General features: G+C 34.7%; 6 protein-coding genes and 1 pseudogene across 7 annotated transcripts; 4 read left to right on the top strand and 3 right to left on the bottom strand.

Annotated features, from left to right (window-relative positions):
• Nucleotides 1-2: 2 nt before the first annotated feature.
• LOC148170131 (lipase member K-like) lies at nucleotides 3-3,303 on the bottom strand. Its single transcript, XM_088043755.1, has 7 exons — nucleotides 2,847-3,303; nucleotides 2,615-2,801; nucleotides 2,452-2,566; nucleotides 2,153-2,402; nucleotides 1,852-2,007; nucleotides 1,584-1,805; nucleotides 3-270 (listed from the first exon to the last, which is right to left on the bottom strand). Exons 1-7 carry the CDS (start codon nucleotides 2,985-2,987, stop codon nucleotides 40-42), a joined length of 1,302 nt encoding a protein of 433 aa, XP_087899881.1. The 5' UTR covers nucleotides 2,988-3,303; the 3' UTR covers nucleotides 3-39.
• A 502-nt stretch (nucleotides 3,304-3,805) lies between these two features.
• Nucleotides 3,806-10,694, bottom strand: LOC148170129 (lipase 3-like). Its single transcript, XM_088043236.1, has 7 exons — nucleotides 10,286-10,694; nucleotides 10,034-10,214; nucleotides 9,871-9,985; nucleotides 7,065-7,314; nucleotides 4,384-4,536; nucleotides 4,107-4,328; nucleotides 3,806-4,058 (listed from the first exon to the last, which is right to left on the bottom strand). Exons 1-7 carry the CDS (start codon nucleotides 10,433-10,435, stop codon nucleotides 3,882-3,884), a joined length of 1,248 nt encoding a protein of 415 aa, XP_087899362.1. The 5' UTR covers nucleotides 10,436-10,694; the 3' UTR covers nucleotides 3,806-3,881.
• On the top strand, nucleotides 6,386-7,127 carry LOC148170130 (uncharacterized; annotated as a pseudogene). The gene is made up of 4 exons (XR_015770574.1): nucleotides 6,386-6,448; nucleotides 6,494-6,655; nucleotides 6,704-6,852; nucleotides 6,897-7,127. The product of XR_015770574.1 is annotated as an uncharacterized LOC148170130 (transcript).
• Nucleotides 10,695-12,566: 1,872 nt separating the features above from the next.
• LOC148170128 (uncharacterized) lies at nucleotides 12,567-14,007 on the bottom strand. The gene is made up of 2 exons (XM_088043244.1): nucleotides 13,897-14,007; nucleotides 12,567-13,274 (listed from the first exon to the last, which is right to left on the bottom strand). Exons 1-2 carry the CDS (start codon nucleotides 13,906-13,908, stop codon nucleotides 12,648-12,650), a joined length of 639 nt encoding a protein of 212 aa, XP_087899370.1. The 5' UTR covers nucleotides 13,909-14,007; the 3' UTR covers nucleotides 12,567-12,647.
• Nucleotides 14,008-19,474: 5,467 nt separating this feature from the next.
• LOC148170127 (uncharacterized) lies at nucleotides 19,475-20,665 on the top strand. Its single transcript, XM_088043583.1, has 2 exons — nucleotides 19,475-19,580; nucleotides 19,640-20,665. Exons 1-2 carry the CDS (start codon nucleotides 19,566-19,568, stop codon nucleotides 20,579-20,581), a joined length of 957 nt encoding a protein of 318 aa, XP_087899709.1. The 5' UTR covers nucleotides 19,475-19,565; the 3' UTR covers nucleotides 20,582-20,665.
• Nucleotides 20,666-20,766: 101 nt separating this feature from the next.
• Nucleotides 20,767-21,428, top strand: LOC148170126 (uncharacterized). Its single transcript, XM_088043584.1, has 4 exons — nucleotides 20,767-20,896; nucleotides 20,946-21,028; nucleotides 21,079-21,202; nucleotides 21,260-21,428. The coding sequence occupies exons 1-4, from the start codon at nucleotides 20,815-20,817 to the stop codon at nucleotides 21,355-21,357; spliced, it is 387 nt and encodes a 128-aa protein (XP_087899710.1). The 5' UTR covers nucleotides 20,767-20,814; the 3' UTR covers nucleotides 21,358-21,428.
• A 379-nt stretch (nucleotides 21,429-21,807) lies between these two features.
• LOC148170125 (uncharacterized) lies at nucleotides 21,808-22,622 on the top strand. The gene is made up of 5 exons (XM_088043570.1): nucleotides 21,808-21,911; nucleotides 21,965-22,046; nucleotides 22,096-22,181; nucleotides 22,229-22,382; nucleotides 22,436-22,622. Exons 1-5 carry the CDS (start codon nucleotides 21,840-21,842, stop codon nucleotides 22,534-22,536), a joined length of 495 nt encoding a protein of 164 aa, XP_087899696.1. The 5' UTR covers nucleotides 21,808-21,839; the 3' UTR covers nucleotides 22,537-22,622.
• The last annotated feature ends 2,273 nt before the right edge of the window (nucleotides 22,623-24,895 follow it).

Raw genomic sequence — 24,895 nt, 5'->3', positions numbered from 1 at the left:
GGGACGAGCATTTAACATGACTTACGTCATTGTTTGGTTTCAAGAGGACAACGATGTCTTTATCACAGGTGAATTCAGAGCTAAATTTAGAAATAAGAAACGGGGATAACGGTTCACAAATTTATTTATAAGTACAACTAATTCATCGTAAACAATACTGCGGGCATTTCGACTGTAGACAAAGTCGATGTGGTTGAAGGCTGGGAGGTCTATTCGCTTTATGCCGAGGCGGACTTCTGGAGACAGCTGGTTCCAGAGGTTTACAGAATCCTGTGGGAAAGAAAAATTAGAAAAAGGAAACAAACAGTGTGGGTGGGGAGCTCTTATTTGGCTTTCAGGATCAGTTTCTTGGTCTCTTGATTGAATCGAACAGAAGATTGAAGAGTTCAAAGAAGATTTTAAAAAAATTGGAAAATGATCTACGATGACAAGAAAATTCGAAACATTACGAAACTTTTTTTTTAAACTTGGACTCCAAAGGATTTAGCAAACATAAAATTTTTAGGGAATTAAAGAAAATATTTTTTAGAATAAATAAAATAAATGACAAAAGTCCAAAGTATCCAAATCAGTAAGAGCAAGGACCGAAAACGCCAAAAGAAAAAATGTAAAGGAGTCAAGGAGCCCTGAATGTTTTGAAAATCTTTAGAATGAAAATCACCCGAGAAATCCAAGAAAAATAAAAAAAAATCTGAACCAATTTGAAGTACGATTTTGGAAGAAAGTTGAATGTCTAAGGATATTTTGGCCGGAATTTAAGAAAACCTAAAAGATTTTAAAGAATCTGAATAATTTGTTACATAAGAAGAAATAATAAGTTTGAAGCATTCAAAAGCACTTCAAAAATGTGAAATATTTCCAATATATTTTTTTGCACTTTTTTCTTTTCTTTTTCTATATTTTATTTAACAAGACGCAAGTAAAAATTACTGAACGAGTTAGATGTAATGTACATTGACACTGGTAGCAATAATTACACAAAGAACTCGCACCTTGAAGTGAAAGTAATTAAGTAAAACGGAAATGAAGAAGTCATTACAAGCAGGATACATAAACTAAGACAGATTTTATCTAATTAGTGTGATGTAATTACACCAAATAGATGTAACGGTAAAAAATTAAGAAAATGGGATCTATAACAAATTAGTTCAAAAGAATCGTGACGCTACTGAACCACAAATGGCGCCAATTTTTAGGTCAAGGACGAAACAATAGTTCCAACACCTTCTTTTTCAACAACTTCAGTACACCTTAATATTATTCCCTGTTGTAAATCATTTCCATTAATAAGTACCTCTAGACTGCTACTCCCACGGAAATCACGTACCTACATATCCGCAAAACTCTAGATTTTTCTGTTTTTTCCGCAAGTTGTTTCATCAATCATTCCAGGACATGAATTATTACGCAGACATGCGTACTATTTTACAAGGATAAATTTTCCAACTTTCAAAAATATCATGCAGGCTGTCTGCACACTTTACGACATTGCAATACTGCACACCTATCGTTTAAAAAAAAAAATTGGCGCACGACATTTACGGGCACGTGCACTACTATTTCTTCGCCTATTTAACACTCACCGCTTCGGTTGTAGCCCAGTCTTGAGTACTATAAACTATGTAAACAGGTACTTGGATTTTTTTAATATCATAGATCGGAGGGCTTTCACTGCCGTAATACTTGTAGTTTTCTTCAACATAGTTATATTTTCGGAAGTTTCCCAAGACTAAATCTGCTGCTTGGTTTAGAATCTTTAGAGCGGTGCCTCCTGGTAAATGGTTGAAGTTGATGGGTATAATATCCTAGGATTTAACACTAGAATAGTTTTAGAAAAAATAGGCTTCTTACAGGGTGCATTTGGGTGTTGGGTCCGTAGAATAAATTGTACAACTGCATACATAACTGCATCATGGGTGGAGATTCCAGACAGAGCGTCCTGATTGAAGTTTTTAGAACAGCAGCATGAGAAACAAGCCGGAAGATTTCCAGTTCTCCGGCAATATTCTGTAATCAATTAGTTTATTCTCGTGTTATCTAATTAAAGAAATTATATGGTAATTAGTCTGCACGCACTTCATGGGCACGACACACGGGAAGTGGAAGTGAATGCAGACATTGCGTACCATACTGAGTTTTTCAAATAACTTACCATGATAGCAGATCCAAATGGAGCTGCATATTTATAAGGTGCTTTCATGTTCACCAGAGTATACGCCGGGGACATTAGTATCATCATGTCGATTATCCTCCCGGCGAGATCGGGGTACTCAGCACTGTACATCAATGCAAGAGTGGTACCTAAAGAGTGCCCGATATATATAATTTTGGCGTCGGGATCCGAATTTTCGAGAATCGTACTGAACAGAGCTGGATAGTCATACGCTATTATGTCGTCCATACTGGAAGTTTTTCGTCACTATTACTTATATGATAGTTTGTTTATCGTACCTGTGGTCCCAGTACCTCTGGTCAAAAACAGTCAAATTCATATGTCGTTCTGAGTAAATAGTTCCACGGTAATTACCTAACCAGACATCATAACCCGCCTCAGCCAAAACAAAAGCTGGAAAAATATTACTAGTGAATTAAAATTGGTTTGCTGGAGGCGTACCCAAGGAGTCCCTTTTCAAACCCACGAAATAATCACACGTTGAAGCAATACCATGTTGGAGGTACACTGGGTTTTTGCGAGCTCTTGGATGCTTCGACGGGATTCTGAACATTCCCAGGATGAACCCATCTAAGGTAGGAACTCTGTATTCAATCACAGGGTAGCCGTTAAGTTTTATAACAGTAGGCTAGAAAAAGCTTCTGGACGAGTGTCAAAGAAAAATAAAACTTACAGCATCGAACTCCGCCGAAAAATCGTACCAACAATTCGAATTATTCGTGATGGTGTAGTAGTCATTAAATGTTGGACAAACGTTGTTTTTTTCCGCGAAACTATTTTGGAAGAACCCTAATAACACCAGCACCACCAACATGTTGCTTTAGTTTCATTGCACTTTACTGGTCAATTATTTCCGAGGCATTTATAAGCTCGGATTGGACCTTGACATAATGAATATTCAACCACGATAGATAGGAAAACGAATTTAGATGTAGAGAGAGTACTACACCCTTTACTTTACCGGCGAATAGATTTCATTTACGTTCAGTTGGACTTGAATAACTAATGACTCAGGAAAAAATTTCAGGACTTTATGCTCATTCTTGTGGAAATATCCTTGACGAGAAGAAAAAACAACCTTCTAGGATTGTTAACTTACGCAGAAAAGAAATTTTATCCTCAGACTCAAAAAATTTCTCCACCTGTTATTGTGCTAATTATATTAATATCACACATGTCTCGGAACTAATTAATATTACGTTGAGATAAAATGCAGATCGTAAATTTTAAACAAACAATACGAGCAAACTTTTACATTTGGGTGAACACTGCAGTGAAAGAAACTGGTTTGCATTTTTCCACCTGCAAATGCAGATGCAAGTGGAAAAAACGAATCATTGCGGTTTAGAAAGCAACCGATTATTTCTATTAATTGAGTGGATAATTGGACCGATTTTGAGTTTTTATCAATGTCATTTCAAAAACGATTTATAATTTGAACAAAAAAAATCTTTAGGAGTTTCGCAATGAAAGAAGCGCGGCCAAACCCCGAAAGAGTGACCATTGTTCTTTCAATTACCGCCATGATTAAACATTCTTAGAAATTTTTACCTCTAGTGAAAGTCGAAAGAAAAACCCTCAATATCACCAACCAAGTCTGAAGGTTTCCTTTCTTCCAATAAAACAACAAGAAGCAAATAAAACTGTATATTTAATTAATATGTACATCGATAACTACTAATCTATCTAACTTTCTGCGCAATTAATTTTACCGCAAGGGCACTCTATTGGGAAAACCATCCATAACTTGGATAATTTTGTCATAAACTAGATTTTTCGCGTCTTTCCCAAAAAGGAAATCGAAGTGGTTAAACCTCAGATTGGAGATTTCATAAATCCCGTACTTCGCCTCCGGTGTCAATGATTTATATAAATTAATAGCGTCCTAGAAAATCACGATTAAAAGAAATCTGCAGAAATTTTCTTTGTTTACCGGTTTGCTGGTGGCCCAGTCATGCGAGGCGTAAAATATAAACACCGGAACTTGTATTCTCTTAACATCATACTCCGGCGGCGTTGAATTTCCATACAAGTACAAGTTCCTCCCACCGTAATCGAATTTTCTAAAATTACCCCTAACAGCGTCCGATATGTACGTCACTGTTTTCAGAGATGTGCCACCAGGGAACTGGTTAAAAAGCACAGGAATTGTTTCCTGTCAAACAAAAGCATTAACTGCGTTGGGACAAAGCGTAGTTCTTGTCATTTACCGGAGAGATTTGTGTAAATGGACCTAGAAACACATTGAGTAATCCCAGGCAGACTAGCATCAAAGCCGTGGATGCTAGACACGTTGGACGTGTAAGTCTTCTGGAATATCCTCGTGAAAATACTTGTACAACGTTCAGGTTGTTGGATACAGACTGAAAAGATATTAATCTATAATGATAGAGTAAGTGGTGTGTCTAACGTAACTTATAATTTAGCTCTTGTAATGATTTCTTTTCGAAACGGGTAATTCCAGAGGCGCGTGGCAAAAATATATGATAGAGATTGGAAGTAATTGCTAGAAAAAGGTTTCCGGTTATACTTACGAGCACCGTTTCTCGTTAGTTTTATGGCCACAAGAAATTGCTGACATTTTCTTATTTTATTATTTTAATTAATTGAAAAAGTGTTACATAAAACAGATATTTTATTTAGAAAAACGTCCATTTTTACTTAATTAAATAATTTTCTTTCGTATTAGCAGTCACCGTACTTTTGCGCCAAACTAACTGAAGCTGGCATACTGTAATACCGATAAATCAAGCAATACCAAAGAATAAATTAATAATAATTAGGAAAAACAATCAAATTCGTGAAGTTGATCTAATTCGCATTAGATAAAATCTGTACTACCAGAAAAACAAGTTTTGATATTAAAATTACATTCATAGTCGGTTTTTATCAGTGGATCTGTGAAGTGGTTAGAACTGTTGTTTACTGGTTTGATTTTGAAGCAAATACAGGGTCCGGCAACACTTCTGTCCACCCCCAAAATCGTCTTTTATTTTAAAGACAAAATTTTGAAAATTTGCATACGCTCACAGTTGACAAAGCTCTAGAAGCTGACGCAAAAATTTGTTTTGTATCACTGATAGTTTTGGCGTCGCGACGCCTTAAAAATGTAATTTTTAGCTAATTGTGAGTCACAAATGACATCTATCCTTTGGCTCGCTTTAGATTGTCTTAATTAGTGAAATTGTCACTTTTCGATGTAAATTAACGATTTCTGGTGTCCATAAAGTGCAACATGCCCGTGTTTATCAAAATTAACCTTTATAAGAGTGAATGAAGTGACTTGTGAAATTTTGGTGTAAACGTAGTTTGCCGCTGCGCTGTTAGAATTTTGAAAACTAACTTGATAAAACAGCGTTTTTTTCGCAAATTTTAAACACGATTTGCATTAGATTTAAAATAAAAACTCAGATATTTGTATCACAGTTATGTTGAAAAAAAATGAATTCGCGAATATTTCCGCAAGAACTCAAAAATCGCTAAAAATTATACTTCTTAGGCGTCGCGACGCCAACCAAACCGGAATACAAAACAAATTTTTGCGTCAGCTTCTATAGCTTTGTCAACTATGAGCGTATGCAAATTTTCAAAATTGTAACTTTAAAATTAAAGACGATTTTGGGGGTGGACACAAGTGTTGCGGGACCCTGTATAATTAATTCTAAAAAAAAATCATTGCATTGCTTTTTATGAATAACGATAACATTGATAACAACTAGTGCTCGTCGTTTTATTTTAAGTTTTTCCCAGCCAATCATTTAATTTTTGGGATCTTATTCTCTTTTTACCTACTTACTAAGTATTCTCAATTACAAAACCTTTCGACAGGATTTCCGCCAATTTTATATCAAAACTTGTAATTCTGATGATTTAAGAGTTTTGTTTTCTTCTCCGTTTATTCTCACCCTGATAATTACAATGATAAATTAAACTATTATTGGAAACATTTCAGTTTGTTTACAGGTAACACCGGTTGAGAAAAAATTACTTTTAGTTAAAAATGACATCGAAATTGCGTATTGTATTTTTACAACAATAGTAAAATCATCAGTTGTTTTGTTGATAACATCGGTATTTATTTTAATAATTGTCGACAATCGAAATTTACATTAAAATTCATTGATAATAATTTTTAACCATTAAAAAATCATTAAATGTAATCCCATTCAAAATTAAATTTTAGTCATACGAATTTTGCACATTACAGTTGATATGAAGTTGAAAATATTATTTTTGGTTGTTATTTCCACAGTGAATTCCGTGGTGGAAGCTAAGGTAGTACCGGTCTTCCTCATAGAATAATAGCAGACGTAATTTTAGACAGTAGTCGTGGTGCAAAACGATTTTGCCAAACTAATAAAACAAGACGAGAAAGTGGTCAAGGTAACATCTTTCATCTTCTATAAAAAAAATAGAAATTTGGCTGCCCTCAACGTGACGTACGAAACTCTAGTAGATATACTAACAGACGACGATATGAGAGTACCAATTTCATTCAATTAAACCAAATCTCAGACTAGTTTTTTTCAGATAAAAGTAACAGCCCTTGAATTTAAAGGCAATGAATTCAAAAAAAGTGTGGTGGACTTCACTGTAGGCATTTGCACTCTTTATCGAGCTAATAAATTCGATGCAGTCTCATAAAAGATTCTAATCTAGGTACTTGCCCTTTTCTCAAGGTACGTTTATTATCTATCTATTTCTTAGTAACAAGTTATTGAAGGGTCCCTATTACATTAATGATATCGCACCGAGCGCCGACTTCTTGCCGCCCTTCTTCCCTGAAGGCAAATGGTTGCTTGACTTGAGCTTTATCCATCACGGAAAGATCGCAGCTCAAATTCACTGGATGCTCACAGTGATAAAAAAAATAAGTAAATAATCTACTTACCAGCACAGCTCTCGTCAATGGAAGAACAATCCGATAAGGCGACCTCATATTATTCAATTTGTAAGCAGGTGATAAAAATATGAACAATTTAACAGTATCTTTGGCATGTTGTTGATATTCACAAGCGTACATCATAGCAGCTGTCGTCCCCAAAGAATGTCCAATATAGGTAATTTTTCCTTTTCGCCAAGTATGGTACTTGACTAAATTTAACATCGTTGGAACGTCGATTAACGCAATTTCGTCCGCTCTGGAAAATCAACAATTAATTCCTTCGAGCAAGGCTGTTGCAATTCAAGAAAGTGGAAAACTGTCAACAAAAATCTTGAATTGGCAACAGCGTAATTACGCAGACTTGGTTTGTAAATTAGATTTTGTGCAACTTCGATTTTTGAATAACCGGAAAGGAGATTTGTAGGACTATATTACGCAATTGAGTGCATTACACTGCAACCTGATGCAATGACACACAGGTATTCTGAAGAAAGGCGTGTCATTTCTAAAACAACCGTAGAAAGTTCGTTGATCACAGCGGAAGTCAAATTACTGAAAAATATTGAAAAATTTTTGTGCGAAAGTGGTCTGATTACAATTTATCAGAGTACCGGAAGAATGACAGTCATGCAATCGTAAATGATTTTAATTGAAGTTTAGATGGCATTTCAAAATTATATTTATCGTTTCATGGCAGCTGGTTTTAATGAAAGTTCAGAAGTCATTGTGATCAATATCGCTAATATTGATTGCATCGCGATACGAGAGAAGGTAGATTTTGTCACAATTGGAGTAGAAATATCATTTTTGCAGGAACTCCCAGTTTTGATACTAATTACAGCTACCGGATCAATTATTGATTAATATTATTGAACTAGAGCACTTGTAATTATCGTCACTTCATTCATTGCTTAATTAATGGGAACGCTAAGCCGCCTTCACCAATTTTAAAGCCCACAATTGTATTGTTGAATAATATTAATTTAGTTCAAAGTTACGATTTGTTCTGTAAACAATTTGTGAATAAAAGAAATACTAAAGACACTAGAGAAACACGAGAGGAATGTCATTGGAAGTTCGGGTTGAATTTGCGGTTGTAGTCGGAAGGGCAATTAATGCACATGGATACATAAGCCATATGTTGTTCCCGATGCTCTATTTAGAAGTGATGAGCTGCTGTTCATGCACAAATCGCGAAGATTATTCATCATTATTATACTCTGTATTTAAACAAGGAAGAGAACAAGAGAGGCACGGAGAAGTAGTGGAAAGCTTAATTAAGTAAAGCTTCTCCTAATGACAAAAGCAGCTGAAAAGAAGAAGTATTGACTAGAAGAAGCTTTAAAAGTTTAATTCCAACAAGTCTTGCGACTATAAGAAAAGCCGAGAACCGAGAAAACATTGAATTCTTCTCACCAACTAATATGAACATTGCTGTTGGGCACGCATTAATTCAGTGTTTTAATGTAAACGATTAATACCTTTAATTACCCTATTTACATTATTTAACACTGTTGTGGTAGAATTCTTGTTTTTTGTCCAACAAATTTTTATATTTAGTAAACGATCATATTATGGTAATCCCAGATAATGAAAATGTTTGAATCGCTTTCTTAGCTCCTTTTTACTTAAAAAGTCGATCAAGCTAAAACAAGAAAACAATAGTGAAAGTGATTCTTTTTCTAAAAGTGGAGAAAATTTGGAAAAGGACTCTTTAAAACTAGTGTAGATCGAAAGGCGCCCGCTGTCATTGAAATAATTATAATTATTGGAGCAATACTAACACTAATAAGGATTTTGCTGTCGAGAGTGCAAGCATGAAATAGATATTATTAATAAACTAACTTACTTTTATTTTTTCACCATTATAACAAATGTCACCCTGAGAACAAGCAATAATTCGAACTTAACGTCAATTTTCTATTTGATTTAAATTCTCCGCTAGTTGTTTGTCTCACCTATTAAAACTTAAGCTGCGACATAAATGGCGGTATAAAGTAAGTTATTGACTTCATGTTCGAATCTGCGTGTTAAATTAGAACATAACGAACCAGTTAATCGACACTTCCTTGAGGCAGTTACATCAAGATCCTCAGTAAAAGTAATAAGAGTAATAAGTACTTCCAGAAATATTAAAAATGTAAATAAGTAATAACAAGAGGAAAGTAGATAGGTTTATCCATGATACGTATGAAAGTTAAAAGAGCTTTTACGCTTCAGTAAATATCGAGTCACGCTACCAATTAGGATTCAATTGAATTGTTTTCCTAAGAAAAAAGACGCGGAATCGATTTTATGGAATGTATTTACATGCGGAAGAATGCGAAATTAAACAATTGAACCATAAGTGTGGATTTTTCGCAATGTTGCGCCAAAGTGAAGATGCCGGTCACGCTGCATTTCCACTTGTTTTTCCGGTAAACAACAAACTAGTCTTATTCTCTTATTTGCATGTTGTTTTCACATTCTGTCCGTAGAGAATAAGGAAATATCACGCCACAGTTACATAATGAACACGCCTTTTTTAATTTGCAAAATTTAATAAAATGGAGTCACTATCAAGTTCAATAATTTAGAGTCATTTCTTGCATAACTACTGGAAAACAGGTGTCATTGGAATTAATTAAGGTGACATTACCGTACTGAAATTGCGCCTAATAGGACATTTTTCTCACCAGTTATCGTACAAGGATTTGTGCGTATAATTGGGTTAGTATTTTTGTATTGTAATGATATTAATCAAACTTGTTAATGCTACATTAATTATCGTTAATTAACTTTCTCGATTGATAACGAAGAGCCGAGCACTTACCCGTAATTCCAATAATCCCTTTGCGTTACATTCAAACGTGTGTGGCCTTCGGAGTATTCAGTGCCACGATAATTTCCCAACCAAACATCATAACCGGCGTTTGCAAGTTGGAAAGCTGAAACAATTCCCAATAGTACCAGAAACTCACATGTTATCAAATTACCAAGAGAATGAGGCCCCAAACTCACGAAAACACCAGAGGTGCTCTGGACCCCATGCAGCAAGAAAACAGGACCTTTATCTTGCTGAACGCTCGGAATTCTGAACACTGTTAGAACATACCCATCTTTGGTCTGCACTTTGTACTCCATGCACGGATATCCAGATCTCCGTATAATTTCAGGCTGAAGAAATTGTGTAATAGTTAAAAAACCAGTTGTTGATGTAGGTCAGCATCGAATTAATGATGACTTACCACTTTAAGATCCGCTGCAAAGTTGTACCAACAATTGTTGTTATTTTTCATTGTTAAGTAATCCCGAATCGTTGGACAAACATTGTTGTCTTGAGATAATGATGACTTTAGACACACCAACAAGAAAAACAACACTTTATGGCACAACATCCTGAGGTTTGACCACGCCGGTTGTACCTTTAGCTCTGTAAGATATTCACTTTCTTCGGTACGTCGTACCAATAATTATATCTTTTAATTTCACTAGTTCACTGAACTATTATTATGAATAAATGCAGATAACCCTTTCTACCAAGTACTGCATTTGTTTTGCTTCTTTCTTTCCTCCACTACACTGAACGTTTCACTGAAAAAAAGGTGTGCATTCTATTACACGGCGTCGAAGATTCCAAGCCATGAACTACTTCAAGTTTCTAATAAAACTGTGCAAGACTAGACCTTGACAGTTGGTAAATATTATAAAAGTGGACAATTAATAAAGGTGCGGGGAAAGTGACCGTCAACTTGAATTTCGGCAGACTTTCGTTGGTAAAGTTCAACGGGACAACAAGTTGAGCGCAGACATCAATAAATCTCACGCGCCGCTCGATAAAATAATGCAGCGTTAAAATCGTGTTATTAAAGTAAAAGTTATTTCATTTTTGTGCTTATACATAATATATGAACGCATTCCGTGCGAGGAAGTTATAGATGAAAGATTTATCCGGATTGCGAAAGTAGGAAGAAACTGTAACAAGACATTTTAGTCACAATTATTATATTGATGAATTACTTAAACAGCTGTGGTCTTATTACAACTATATAAATTACAACTAAAAATTTAGTTGAATGCGATGAAGCAACTTGACACAGAAATAATTTTTCTTAAGTTTACTTCGATGTTAAATATAAAATGTGCTCATACAAATTTTTCAAAAATTTATCCGACTAGCTAAATCTAGGTTTATGTTCGATAATAGGCTTTGATTACCATTTCGCAACCCCTAAACATTTAAAACTGCTCGTAAAAGTGGTAAAAATTTGATTTTCTTGTTATCCATGTAGTTTGAGAGACTTGGAAACTGCAATGCTGTCACGAACGTGCCTTTTTCCTTTTTTATCTTTTATGAGTTCCGAAAGTTTTCGTTTCAGTGGTCACGGAATGTCTCCATACTAAGATTGGAATCTTAAAATTTGGAAGAAGATTGATTTCAACGTTATTGAAAACATGCAATTTTAACATGCTGCAACCTGCTTAAGGCATAAACATCGCTAAACTGTGTGGGATTTTCTCGACACGCTTCAGTTTCAGACTGCTTTTATGTGAAATTCAATTGGTTACATGCAGGGATGGAAAATTTTCTAATATCCACGAAGTGAACAAAACGAATTTTTAAAGCGCAAGAGAGCAGTCATTTTTGATAAACGCTTCTTTATGAGATGCGTCTGTCCTCGGTTGTCGTGCAGATTGTCTTTAAAATGCAGAAACGACGAATTTTTACACAGAAAAAACAATTTTCAAATATTGATGCAAAATTGGTGGATGCGCCACTTCAGTAGTTTAAGTTTGTTAAATATGCAATTTTTATTTCAAACTTCAAGTGGCTTACACTTTTTACGTTTTCTTAGTTTTATTATAGTGAAGGTGCGTATCTTTACTAAATCTGACGGTCAATTTTTAATAATCGACAAAATTAATCAAAATAATTTTTTTTTCAACATGCTATAAATGATGGTGGATGCGTCACCTTGTTCTTTAGTGTCTGAAATATGAAACTAATTTTATAGATGAATTATTTACCCGTTGGGTTAGTTTCTCTGGAGAAAGAAGCGAAAGAATATTCTCGGAGCTGCATTATTTTATTTGCATTCGATAGTTTTATCTAGGCAACCCATTTATCTCTTGTGTCTGCATTTAGCAATAAATAATAATAATAATAGCTCTTGTGCAAGCAACAAATCATTCGCCGCAACACACTCTACAACTTCATTTTGATAAATAAAAGTACAAAATGTAGTGGAGAAAAATCAAGATAATAAGATTTATACCTGAAAATTTCTTGAAAAACAACTTCAGGTTACATTTACTATGAAATTTTGATGCAATGCAACATATAATAATAACATAATTAATTCATGTTTGCAAAGCTGGTAATCTAATATTGGCGCAAAGTTATTATAATATCTATTATGCTTCACTTAAGAGTCTAAACATGTTGGCAACTTTATTACATTTACCTACTCTTTTATGGAAATTTTATACATTACCTGGCTATTTAGATTTTATTTATTGAAAAAACAGTAAACTTTCATTCTTTATTAAGAAAGTCGTAGATATTTACAAAAATAATCATTTTATCTACAATTGGTACTTATTTTAACTTCACCAGAGACCTTTGGAGAGAAGAAGAGGCTTGCCTACGGCAACCGGAACGGGATGAGCCACCGGAACAGCATAGGGCTTGGCTACCGGCACAGCAACAGGCTGAGGTACGGGAACGGCAATGGGCCTGTCAACGGGCACTCCCACGGGATGAGGGACAGGCACGCCAATAGGACGGTCAACGGGAACAGCGATGGGTCTATCCACAGGGTACGGAACAGGTCTGTCGACAGCGACAGGCACAGGACGATCAACAGGTACTCCTACAGGAACGCGAACGGGAACGGCTACCGGTCTATCGACAGGGTAAGGTTGAGGCACCGGGACGGGAACTCCAAGATTTCTAGTGATGGTGGTGTGGGTGTGGGTATGACCACCGAGATCAATGGCTGCAGGTACGGCGAGACCAGCACCACGGAGGCCTACAGCGTTTCCAGCGAGACCAATACCGCCTAAGCCGAGTCCGACACCGCCTAAGCCGAGACCACCGCCTAAGCCTAGACCACCGTCAATCAGACCGCCATCGTGGATTCCTAAACCGAGGACTCCTCTTTTACCAACAGCTTTTTGTTTAGCAGGTTCCGCTTTGTCGGCCCATGTGGAGCCCAGGATGAGGCAAACGCAGATCTGTAAAGGAGGAAATTTAACGAGCGTTGCACATTCTTGTGTTTTTTTTTGTGAGAAAACACCCATTCCACGAATGCGTGGTGCAGCAAATTAAAAATGCATGATTTGTAGCATGGGCAACGCTCCTTTCAAGTGTCACTTCTTGCAAGGCCGCGAATGACTGCAGTTGAGACTTTACATCCGTTAACTTGAAAGGCGTTGGCGAAAACAGGAAAAAAGCACAAAGGAGTCGTTTAGATGCAGTACGTTTGAACGAGAGTGCTTGATTTTAAAGATTTCTTCTTGTATGGATGCCGCGGCTCGTAGATCTCAATGAGTGAAAGTGTTTCATAATGCAGACAGTTGTATACATAGTAAAACACCTTGCACTAGAACTTACGTAATGATTAGATGAATGTCATATAAGGATTAAAGATCTGTGATAACTGTGCCAAATATGCAGGTCAAATATGCAAAAAAGGACGAATTGCAAGAATTTCCTTGTTGACTATAAAAGGAGCGAAGTTTTCTATCACGTTTTTGATAAATCTACAATTTAGACTCAAACCAAAAAGTTCCAGCACGACTTCAATATTTTCAAAATTTTGGGTTAGCACCGTTAGTACCGACGCACAATACGTACCAAAGCTTTCATTGTAATGACCACTGAAACTACAGGGTGTGATTATCGACTGGAATGTTACGGTTTGTCGATATCTTTATAGTAATCCATAACAAACCCCCACTAGAGGTCTTGCAACAAACGGACTGTCCTGTTCAGGGATATCTGATAATATACTTTCTCTGTACTATCTTGGTAGTTTCAGTGGCAACTTTATCATTGTTTTGCAATATTGCTATTCTATGTCAATACCGCTTCCGCTTCTAAATCCATCACTCGATTTGCCTTATTGGGGTATGAAATTCCAAACAGGATAAAAACTAGATCATCTAAAAGAAACCAAGTTTCAATCATTGTATTGATTGCGAAATTACATGGTCCAAACGCCCAAGTAGAGCAACATTTGGAAAAAATCCTCTGAATAAAAATCGCAAGTGACAGTGAAGGACATAATTTATAATAATTGAATAAAATACTAAATTATTAATATGCATAAATCAAACAAACGATTTGCATACCCCCAGTTAATAAACCTTTGTGCGAGTAATAAAGACCCACAAAAAATCTCTCCTGCTAAACTTCCTTATCTTTATTTTTCTTTAGAATTCTTTATCCTTTCCCTGCAATTACGCGCCTACACTTATCCAACTACTACAGTAAGATCCTAACTTTGTTAATAATTAATAGTGTTGTGTATGGCTTAGGGTAGTAAAATTTCAAAATCGATTTTTCTTGTGCACGAGCAGGCTCCCACGTGCAGAGTTTTAATAATAGATAGCGTGGAAATTGCACAGATGACATCGATAAAATTGCTCTATAATTTAATGGAGGTGATTATTTAATTATGATTCATACCGGTGGCTTCATATAGGTAAGTATCTATAATAGCTGTTTAATTTAATAGAGGTGGTCGAGGGATAATTTTAACTTGATGGGGTAGTTAAGTGATATTTTCTTATTGCATGAACCAATTTGTTAATCGAATGGAAATGTATTCTTTACGTTTATTTATTAATTGTGTTGCTGCCATCAAAAGATCGATAATAGGGTGAGAACTATAAAGTGCATTTTATTTATAAATTAAACGACAAATTCCGACGTATTGGCGAACATTTCTATTTAAAATTTTATTTATTTAAAAACTGGGTCAAATGGAAGAAAATTCTGTATTTTTTTATTAACGGTAAATATCTCCATTTGTCATCGACTTGTTTACATTGACTTGAAAAGGATATAATGAACTGACTTAAATGGACATTGGAATAAAAAAAATGAAAAATGCATAGGTTGATACGCTGTAACTTTCCAAATAAGTTAATTATAGTTTTTATTCCTTTTAATTAGTTTTAATTTAATTAAAGACGAGCATTGTAAAATGATTAAAAAAAAAGTCCGAATCTGTCGAAAAACACAGAATTTAAATAAATAAAGAATCTAGAATATCAAAAGTTGTCAGCCTAAACACAATTTGAAAAAATATCCAAAATATAAACCGCTTTGAGCATTTTTCTACTTTGCAATAAAATGTGGATTTTTTGTTCCTTTAGTCTGATAATGAGAGAAGTAAATGAAAGAACCAACATTTCTAAAGCAATAAATGGAAGAATTGAAAGCATTTAAACTGAAAGATGAACTCGGAAATAATTAAAAAAATAGAGAAAATTCCTCGAAAATCCCAGATATTTAATTAAATGTAAGTGAACTCAAGTTACGTCTTATTTCAGAATGAACTTACTAAACCAGCTCATTAACTCAACCAGAAACTCTTATTTTTAACACCTACCTCAACTCGTTATGAAAGAAAGAAATCCGCGGGCAAACAACAGGTGGCTCGGAGCTTCAAAATTTTATCGACGCGGAACATAATAAACTCGTTTTTATTTCCTAAATTATTATTAATACTAATGATCTAATTAACGCTCAGACTGGTACTTCAACACGCGACTTGTAATTCTGATAAAATCTAAAAGAAAATGAGAAAGACGGTCTAAATGTGTGTCAGGACTCAGTTTTGCATCGAAATGTGAATTTAGATTCGTTTTCCACGTTGTAAATATTATCCTCTGTCTATTACTTCCAAAGTAACACTAAAATAGTGTAAATGTAATTACTTGTTATGTTAATGTCTTTATCAGAGAAATCAGAATCTTGCGAATTACTAATAGTCTAAAACTTTTAGCAATCCGGAAACTGCTCCAAGCACTACTGACCGTCCTAGATTAATTGAAATGTCACGATAAAAATGGAGTCTGATCATAAATGTAATAAATAGCGTTCACACCTTTATATTTTACGTAAAACCCCATAAAACGTAATTCCAGAGATGATTTTTAATGTGGTCGATTACACAAAAGACCGGTGCATTTCACAACTGCAATTCCTGAATAAAAATGATATTTCTTCACCACTAATTACCGCAGTTCCAACTGGAATAATGTCAACATATAAAAATCTAAACGTAACCTTGCATCATTTTTCATGATTTGACTAAAGTGCGTGTATTACGTAAAAATATTCCATTTCCTAAGTATGGAGCGTGAAAGTCAGTATTGTTCTAAAATTTATCGAGTGTCTGGTCATTTCAGCGTAATGAACCAAAATCGTCGAGTTACAGGAAGACATCTCGTTTGGTGTTGCGTTATGCAACATAACTTGATTTGTGGTTTAAACGTAACAATGTGTGACTGTTCTTTTCGGATTTCAAATCTTAATTAACATGGAAATGCAGTTCCTGGTGATTGGTTTTTCTTTTATTGTCAAGGTTACGTTTTTACTACAATTTCCACAAAGAGCTCCAATTAGAGTGTCGTGGAACGGGTGTGTGTCGGATCCTGAAAATTTGCATTGTCATTGCAGCATGCGAATAATTTATAACGGCGCACTTTTACACTTGATCAGAAACGAAGTTTCGAAAAACTGACTTGGGCTCTGATGGAAGTCATCTGCATGCACAGAACAAAGATTCCTGTTATTTATAATGACAGTGAACGTGAATGTACCAATCGTTTAGCCATGAAAATTAATCATTTTCTGTTTAATTGAATAGTAATTATTTAAGAATGCGTGGTTCTGCAATTGGCTCATATAGAAAAATTAAGTGTACCGATATATTACTAATTGCAGTTATTTTATTTGTAGTGGCATATTTACCCACTTCTTGCACATTTGCATAACTGTAACAAGAACAACTATTATTATTATCCATTTGTGCGCATTAAGAGCAAGATCAGGCTTTCCATTGTTATTTTTTTTATTTTATCAACTATCAGTTGATCCATTTTCGATGTGCTTAACAGATAATAATTAGGAACTGTTTTTATTATGAAGTTATTACGCACGTAGATTCCTAATATTTTGATCCGCATGATAAATCTTCATTCATAAGTATTTTAAGTATGATCAAGTGACCAATTTCCTTTCTATAAAGAAATAGAGCATAAAGTGATAATAAATGTTGATGCCAAACGAAATGATGCAAAGGTTACATGGAGTAACTTCAATAAAAGTTTTTGGGACAGTTAAGGAAAATGCACATAATGTTATGTATCAGTAAAAGCAAATCCATTATAAACTGGTCTGAATTTACGTCTTGTGTTAAGCAAACTGTCGTTAAAAAAACTTGAATAATTACCTTGTCGGTTCTTCTTATTTTTTCAGCCGCTCTCTTACAATTTATGTTTGTTACTTAAAACTAACACAAAAATGTATTTATTTTAAAAAGTTACAAACTACCATTAAGATATGAAAAATAAATAAATAAATAAGTATCTTTCAAATTTTCAAATGGATCTAGAGTTGAAATTCTAAAATCTTATTTTTTTCGGGCATTGAAAATTTCAGTTTTTAAGTTTTTGCGTATTATCAGTTTCAAAATGAATTATAATGATTCATATTACTTTAATCTTAATTTTCTAGAATCCCACTTAAATGTGATTTTATCTTCATAGCCGAAAATCATCACTCCCAGGAACTGAGTCGCTTGAAATCTGACATTGTGGAGAATTTAAAAATTGAAATTCTGCGAGACTAGCCGAAGCAAAATTCAGTCCAGTTTCGATTTGATAAGAATCTGTAAATTTCAAATACACATTTCAGGATCTTCAATTTCCAGGTTTTTGGGTCAAAGTTTTCGCAAACTTATTTTTTTTATTGCCGCCTTATTAAAATACCAATTCAATTGAAATATTAGTATCTTCTGTTTTTAGATTGCTTTCAATTTCTTAACTTTTCTGAATAAAATTGTGTTCTCAGGCAGACAAATTTTCACTTTTTCAGGCTTATTTCAGATAATTTAATAAAAATTATTTGTATTCTTTTTTATTTGCTTTAAGTATGTTTCTTCCAGATTTTTTTTTGTTACTTATATGTATTCATAAAAACTCTCTTGAATTTCTCTCCAAAACTTCTCCCAAAATAAAATTACCTGTCGTGATCTTTAAGCTATGCAACCCATAATTCGCTTATCTAACTTCTTCAGACCTAGCTAATAAGTAATTCAAATTACATCACATGCTCCACATCTTCTACCATTACATTTACATAAAAGGAATGTAGAACTGTAAATAGTTGACCACTGCTGCAGTTTTCCGAACGTAATAAATCTGAAGCAATGAACTGTTTAATGCTCATGTCAACAGTCCCGCTGATCTGTATTAGGAAAGATTTGGATAAATGTTTCACATCAGCGAACTCGGATAAAACTTTTCAAGATTTTTTTATCATCACCTTTGACATTTTTCTGCCTTAATTTCGGGACTTATATAAGTATTTGTTTCAGAATTGCAAATTACTAACTTGGTGTCGCAAGCCTGTGCCGGATTTTATGATACGTTTAGTTTGCATTTTAGCGGATTTTTATAAACAAGGAATCAGTTGTCCTGTGGGTGTTGTAATAATCCTAGACTGACATTTCGCTAACATGGAGCACGCCCACAGCGGGAAAATCCTTGATAATACATAAATTTAGTAAATTATTGTTATTATGTGTTGGTTGGGATAAAAGCTCGGAAAATTAGAGTAGATAATTGAGGATCTAATTTCATAATCACCACACCTCGTACATCTTGTAAACATTTATATAACTCTAACTACTGTAATTTTGTCAAAAATGAAATCATTCTGAATCTGAAATAGTGCATTAATTAAGTTGATAATCGGGAAAGTTGTCAAATTTATTATATTACCGATTGGAAATTTTGAGTTGCACGTTTGAATCTGCAATTATGTGTTGATGTCAGCTTATCAGAAACGCATGTATTTTTATTGGTAGAAAGTGTGTAGATGTTTCAATCCAGTTACGTCTATTAATTTACGATTCTTTCTGTAGATAAGTTTGGAAACTGGTTTTATTCTCGGCGGAGCCCTTAAATTTAGACAATACGATAATGCGAGCGCGTTCTTAAAAGGATTGCATAAATTACATTCCTGTGGCGCGATAACGATATTAATTTCCCATGCGACAGAGAAAGGTGAAGAAGCTGAAAATGAACAAAACTGACCCCAAATTATGATACTGTAAGTTATGGTTAACCTTCCGGTTGCGCATATGTATCAGTGAAAGTTAAAATCCTAAGATACATCTCATAATCTGAAGTCCCTGCCTTACACAAAGAGGGGCAAACGCCCAGACTTGTATAAAAGTCAAAAACGTTTTACCTTCGTCACATTCACTTGAGACACACAAGAAAACAATGAGGGCATTCCAAGTAAGCACTCGTGTTCCAAAAATTTTTCAAAATGTTAACACCGGATCTTTTTTTTTCAGGTTTGTACCTTGGTACTCGCCGTGGTTGGCAGCATCTCCTGTGGAGATGTTAAGAAAGACAAACGTGGCGTTCTGGGGCTTGGATATGGAGGAGGACTCGGTCATGGAGTAGGACTCGGACATGGAGTCGGACTTGGATATGGCGGAGGACTCGGACATGGAGTCGGTCTTGGATATGGCGGAGGACTCAGTTACGGAGCAGGAATCGGCTCTTTGGGTTCAGGAGGGCTAATTTCCAGTGGATACGGTCTCGGAGGATACGGACTTGGCGGTGGCGCCGTTGGTTTGGGCGGCGTAGGCCTCGGCGGCGGCGGTCTTAACACTGTCACTACCATCAACAGAGCCGTTCCCATTCCAGTAGCCCAACCTTACCCAGTCACCATTACTCGCCCTGTGCCAGTAGCAGTACCGCAACCCGTGGCTGTGCCTGTCCCACGCCCCGTTCCCGTAGCTGTGCCAAGACCCGTACCAGTGACCATCAATCGTCCCGTCCCAGTGGCCGTCCCACGTCCAGTTCCCGTACCACAACCTGTGGCTGTTCCTGTTCAAGTCCCACAACCCGTGGCTGTCCCTGTGCCACAACCTTATCCCGTGACTATTCCACAACCAGTCCCAGTTAGAGTACCAACACCTGTCGCTGTTCCAGTTGCTCAACCCGTCGCTGTCAGCTCCGGAATTGGCATTGGGGGTGCTGGCATCGGAGTTGGTCCCGCCATCGGACTCGGTTCTGGTATCGGACTCGGTTCTGGCATCGGATTAAGTTCTGGTTACGGACTGGGTTCCGGTTATGGTTCCGGTTATAGTTCCGGTTATGGCTACGGACACTCCGGTGTTCTTAGTTCACCAATTGCTGTAAGTTCCGGATTGGGACATGGAGTTGGATTGAGCTCTGGAGCTCTTTTGAGCGCAGGGCATGGAATCGCCCTTGGAAAAGGATGGTAAAAAGTGTCTGTGAATATAACTATCTAAGTCTCATTTGTAATAGTTAGTGTAAATATTGAAAAAAATAAATTTATTTTTTACACACCCAGTTGTTTGATTGTGTCGAAAGTTTTAAGCCAAGAAACGCACGGATCGACTTGTATCGATTTCTCATTGTTTCCTTATCAACGTACAGATAACAACTGTCAAAATTGTGTACAAACTCAACAAAGTGAACATATAAGCTCATTAAAATGCGTTGGTTTATACTCTTAACCTTTTTAAAAGTAGCGTACTACTTAGTTGCAGCAATATCGATCCTCTTTAACCTCTCAGGTAAATTAATTTTGTGTTGTCGTCTTGATTTACAGTAAATATCTTTCAGTGTTTGAGAAATACCTTCCAATAGCATTAATTTTTATCACCAGTGTAGTGTTTCAAATTGCGCTACTGATAATACTCAAACGGGTACGACAAAACAATGTTTTGAATCAAATTCGTTAAACGTTTCTTTTTAGCCCTTACGTCTAGTTTTTACCTGTTGGATAATATTCACTCTTATCGAATTATCAGTAGTTTTAGGAAATTTGGTATATGTTGAACTTACCAGACATTATTGGCTGTTCTTCCCATCGTACTGCAGTAAGTTTTCATACCGAAAGAATAATCAAAAGAAAGTTAACAACTTGAATTTTACAGTACTAAAGATATACAGCATCTGTAGAGTTCACTGGCTTCGTACAGAATTGGAACGACATCAGTATGCTGCTGTAGGTATCGAATATGAACCACTTTGATCCAAAAAAATTGTATGGATAATACTAACTTGTTATTATCACATTAGAGTTAATAAAAGTATAAAAATATACTTTATTGCATTTTTGAGGACCCTTAATCCCAAGCAAAACAATGATTGTTATCTAAAATTCGTACGTCAATACATGGCCGGGCAAAGTTCCACCGTTTGAAAATTCTGAGGGCTGGTATAGTAGTAAACCTAAAATAAGTAATGCAAATAGTAACGCCAAGCTGGTTTCTAGTTAATAGAGATCAGAGTGTCTTATTTAGTTATTACAAATTTTCACCGCCTCTCTACTTAAGATGAATGACAACACAACTTTAAGTACTATCCTAATTTTCATGATGACCTGCTTGAAGTAAGGCGTTCAATTTCCGATAAGATAAACATTATTGGATGATTTCCATTTGCGTCATTCCGAATACTATATTTTGAAACATCTTACAATGGATGCCATTCCCAACGTAATAGTTTGACAAGATGTTGCTGCTTATTTTCAAAGTGAAGGAAACAGTTAAAGCTTCTGCTTATAAAGTAGCAATATACAATTTGGTGAGTCAAAAATTTAAGCAATTTATAATAAAATTAAATAAAAAAAATTGTAGGTTTTGTTTATCTTCTTGAATGGATTATTGGGCCTATTTGATGTGTTCGCGTACTATACTTACGACGAGGACATGGCAGATGGTAAGTACTACTTAAATTTTAGAATAAAAAAATTAATTATTATAATTAGAGATACTTCGACTGACTTGGTTAGAGTTGGCTTTAAATCTTTGTTTCTTGCCATTTGCTATTGCTCTAGCTATTGGAATAAAAAAAGTAAGTTGTAACACTTCTTACGTGATGGGGCTAATACGAAATTACAGGATAAACTCAGATGGATCGACATCTGGGTTAAAGCCAAAGTTGTCCAAGCGTCTTACATCATCCTACTTAATTTAGTCATTATAGTTTTTTTAATTACTGATTTCAACGTCGATGATGCTGTCGTCGTTTTAATTTACACTGTGCTGCTCGAAGGTAATTTTATTTCACTTTCATAAAAATAACTTAATAATAATTTTATTTTTTAGTTGTTTATTTGGAAAACATTATGTATATGAGCGGCTACTATCGCCACCGAACAACAGAAGAGAATGATCTAGAAGCAGGGCCTGAAGTACTCAAGTTTTAAAACTGACTGAACTGTTTGGTAGTGATGGTTCGATTAATCCGAACCTTGTGTACCTGCCGTCTTAATATAAGTTTAATTTATTTGTGTTAAGGGGAAATTAATTAATTGTAATCTCAAATTTTTATATAATATAATAAAAAATAAATAAAAACAATTTCTGAGTTGAACCACAGAGCTTTTATCTGTGTAGTAGTTTTACAAGAATATTTTAATTGATATAAATAAAAACTCTTATTTGGGTTGTCCAAACTAAATTTTTGATAATATCAACCTCCTACAAACTTTTAAGTGCGATCAAGATCAAAAACAATAATAAAATATCAACTTTTGTTTATTTACATAGGTGCGAAGCAAAAATGAGAAGAATGAGAACGCTACCAATTTTAACATTTTTTTTAAAATCATAACGGTATAAAGGAACTAAAATATCTAAAATGCACAGATTTTTTTCGGTTTTACTTCAATTATTTAATTTTTTTTCAGATTTGTTTAAACGTTGTTTTTTTGTTGTTTTGTATTATTTTTCCCCCCAAACTATTTTATATTTAAGTTAAGTTTTTTGTATTTTGATTTTTATTAATCAGGAAATTGAATTCTTTGAATCTTTTAGTGTACCTAAACAACAAAATTAGTTTCGTTTCTCAGACGCTTTTTACCCGTCAATTTCAACGACCTTTTTGAAGAAAAGAAAATTTATTGGATCAATTCTTGGTGTTGACAACTTATTGAAATTACAATTTTTTCCCAAACACCAATTTTTTTTACAAAAAATGCTGACGCGCGTTTCGATAGCAATGCTATCATCATCAGAGCGATGATTAAAACTGTTTGCTATCGAAACGCGCGTCAGCATTTTTTGTAAAAAAATTTGGTGTTTGGGAAAAAATTGTAATTTTAATAATTATATTTTGTTATTGTTATTGTCCTCTGCAAAAACATTTCGTCCTAATCCCTATCGTCCGAAGCTCCAAGAAACTGCTCTGATTACTAAAACGAGTACATTAGATAGTCTGATATTATTGTTCTAACAAAATATTCCGTCGTCTAAGCGGGAACATCCGCAAACTCAGTTTGTTACTTGTTACTATTTCTTCTCAGACACATTTTTCGCTGGAAACTTACTGGTGGAAATTATTATTTGTATTTTTTAATAGATCTGACCTTAAGCTGAGATTTGATACCAATTGATCATTGAAAAAAATCACTTACACTGCCAAAAAACAGTTTTTTGCGCTCCCGTATGACTTTGTAAAAATTGAGATTGGAGTATTTGCCGCTTAAACGACGATTTGCACATCCAAGCGTATTTGTTTTTTTGATGATATGACGTTTAGATTTTTGTTACTGAGGAAGATATAATTCCTTAAATGCGTTCTTGAAAGACTAGATAAGATCTGTTCTTGGACCTATTTAAGTACTTCTTCCTAATCTGAAGATGAATTATATCATTATGACGTATTTTCAACAAAACGGAGGCATAATTTGTTTACAATTATTTCAATATTTTTTTTAGGTACCTATTGTTGCATTTCGGAAAAACTGAATTTTTGGATACTTCAGTTTTTGAACTCTTTTCCAAGTTTTTTATTTTTTTTTTTTATTTTTTTTTTTGCCTCGTGTTCATTTATTTAGGTTTTTTTTGGTCTTTGCACTTTGGATTCTCTCCTTTGATTGCCATACTTCAGTTTCTCTAATTTCGACGAGTGTTTAGAGCACAATCTGCCTCATCATAAGTTTCTTTTCTAAAAATAATATGAGACCCTTTTACTACAAGTTTCGGCGAACCTTTTATCTTGTATTGTTATAGGTACGCATCAAAAACAACTTTTTTGTTTGTACACAATTCACGTTAAACCCAATCATTTCAAACTCCGAAGAGCTGTCATTCCCTGATAATGATTAGATTGGTATTGTTCAACGAAACATTTGCAGGTCCAAACGTATTTTGTTATTTAAGATGACGTTTAGTTTGTTGTTACTGAGGAAGATATCATTTGTTGAATATGTTCTTGAATTACGATAAAATCTGCATTTGAATTTATATAAGTAGTGCTTCCTGATTTAAAGATATAAATATCATCATGAATCATGACGTATTTTGATTCAAAATTTAAATTGGTCCACGTAATTTAGATTAAAAACTCTAGGAATAGACGAAGAAGTTTAATAAGAAATTTTCCTTTTGTCATTACGGACTGATAGGAAAACTTGTAAAAACTCGTAGAATCTTGTAGATCCGCAAATATCTCAAAAAAAATCTGTTTTTTCCTCTCTGGTAAGTCTATGAAGTTTAATTATGTACGAATTACATACATGACTTTATGTTTGATTGTAGTTTTTTTTTTCAAAAGAATGATAT

Source organism: Gnatocerus cornutus, chromosome 8 (genome assembly GCF_029298725.1).
Source record: "Gnatocerus cornutus isolate USDA-ARS CGAHR chromosome 8, icGnaCorn1.1, whole genome shotgun sequence".
Lineage (NCBI taxonomy): Eukaryota > Metazoa > Arthropoda > Insecta > Coleoptera > Tenebrionidae > Gnatocerus > Gnatocerus cornutus.
This window is presented reverse-complemented; position numbering and strand designations above follow the sequence as displayed.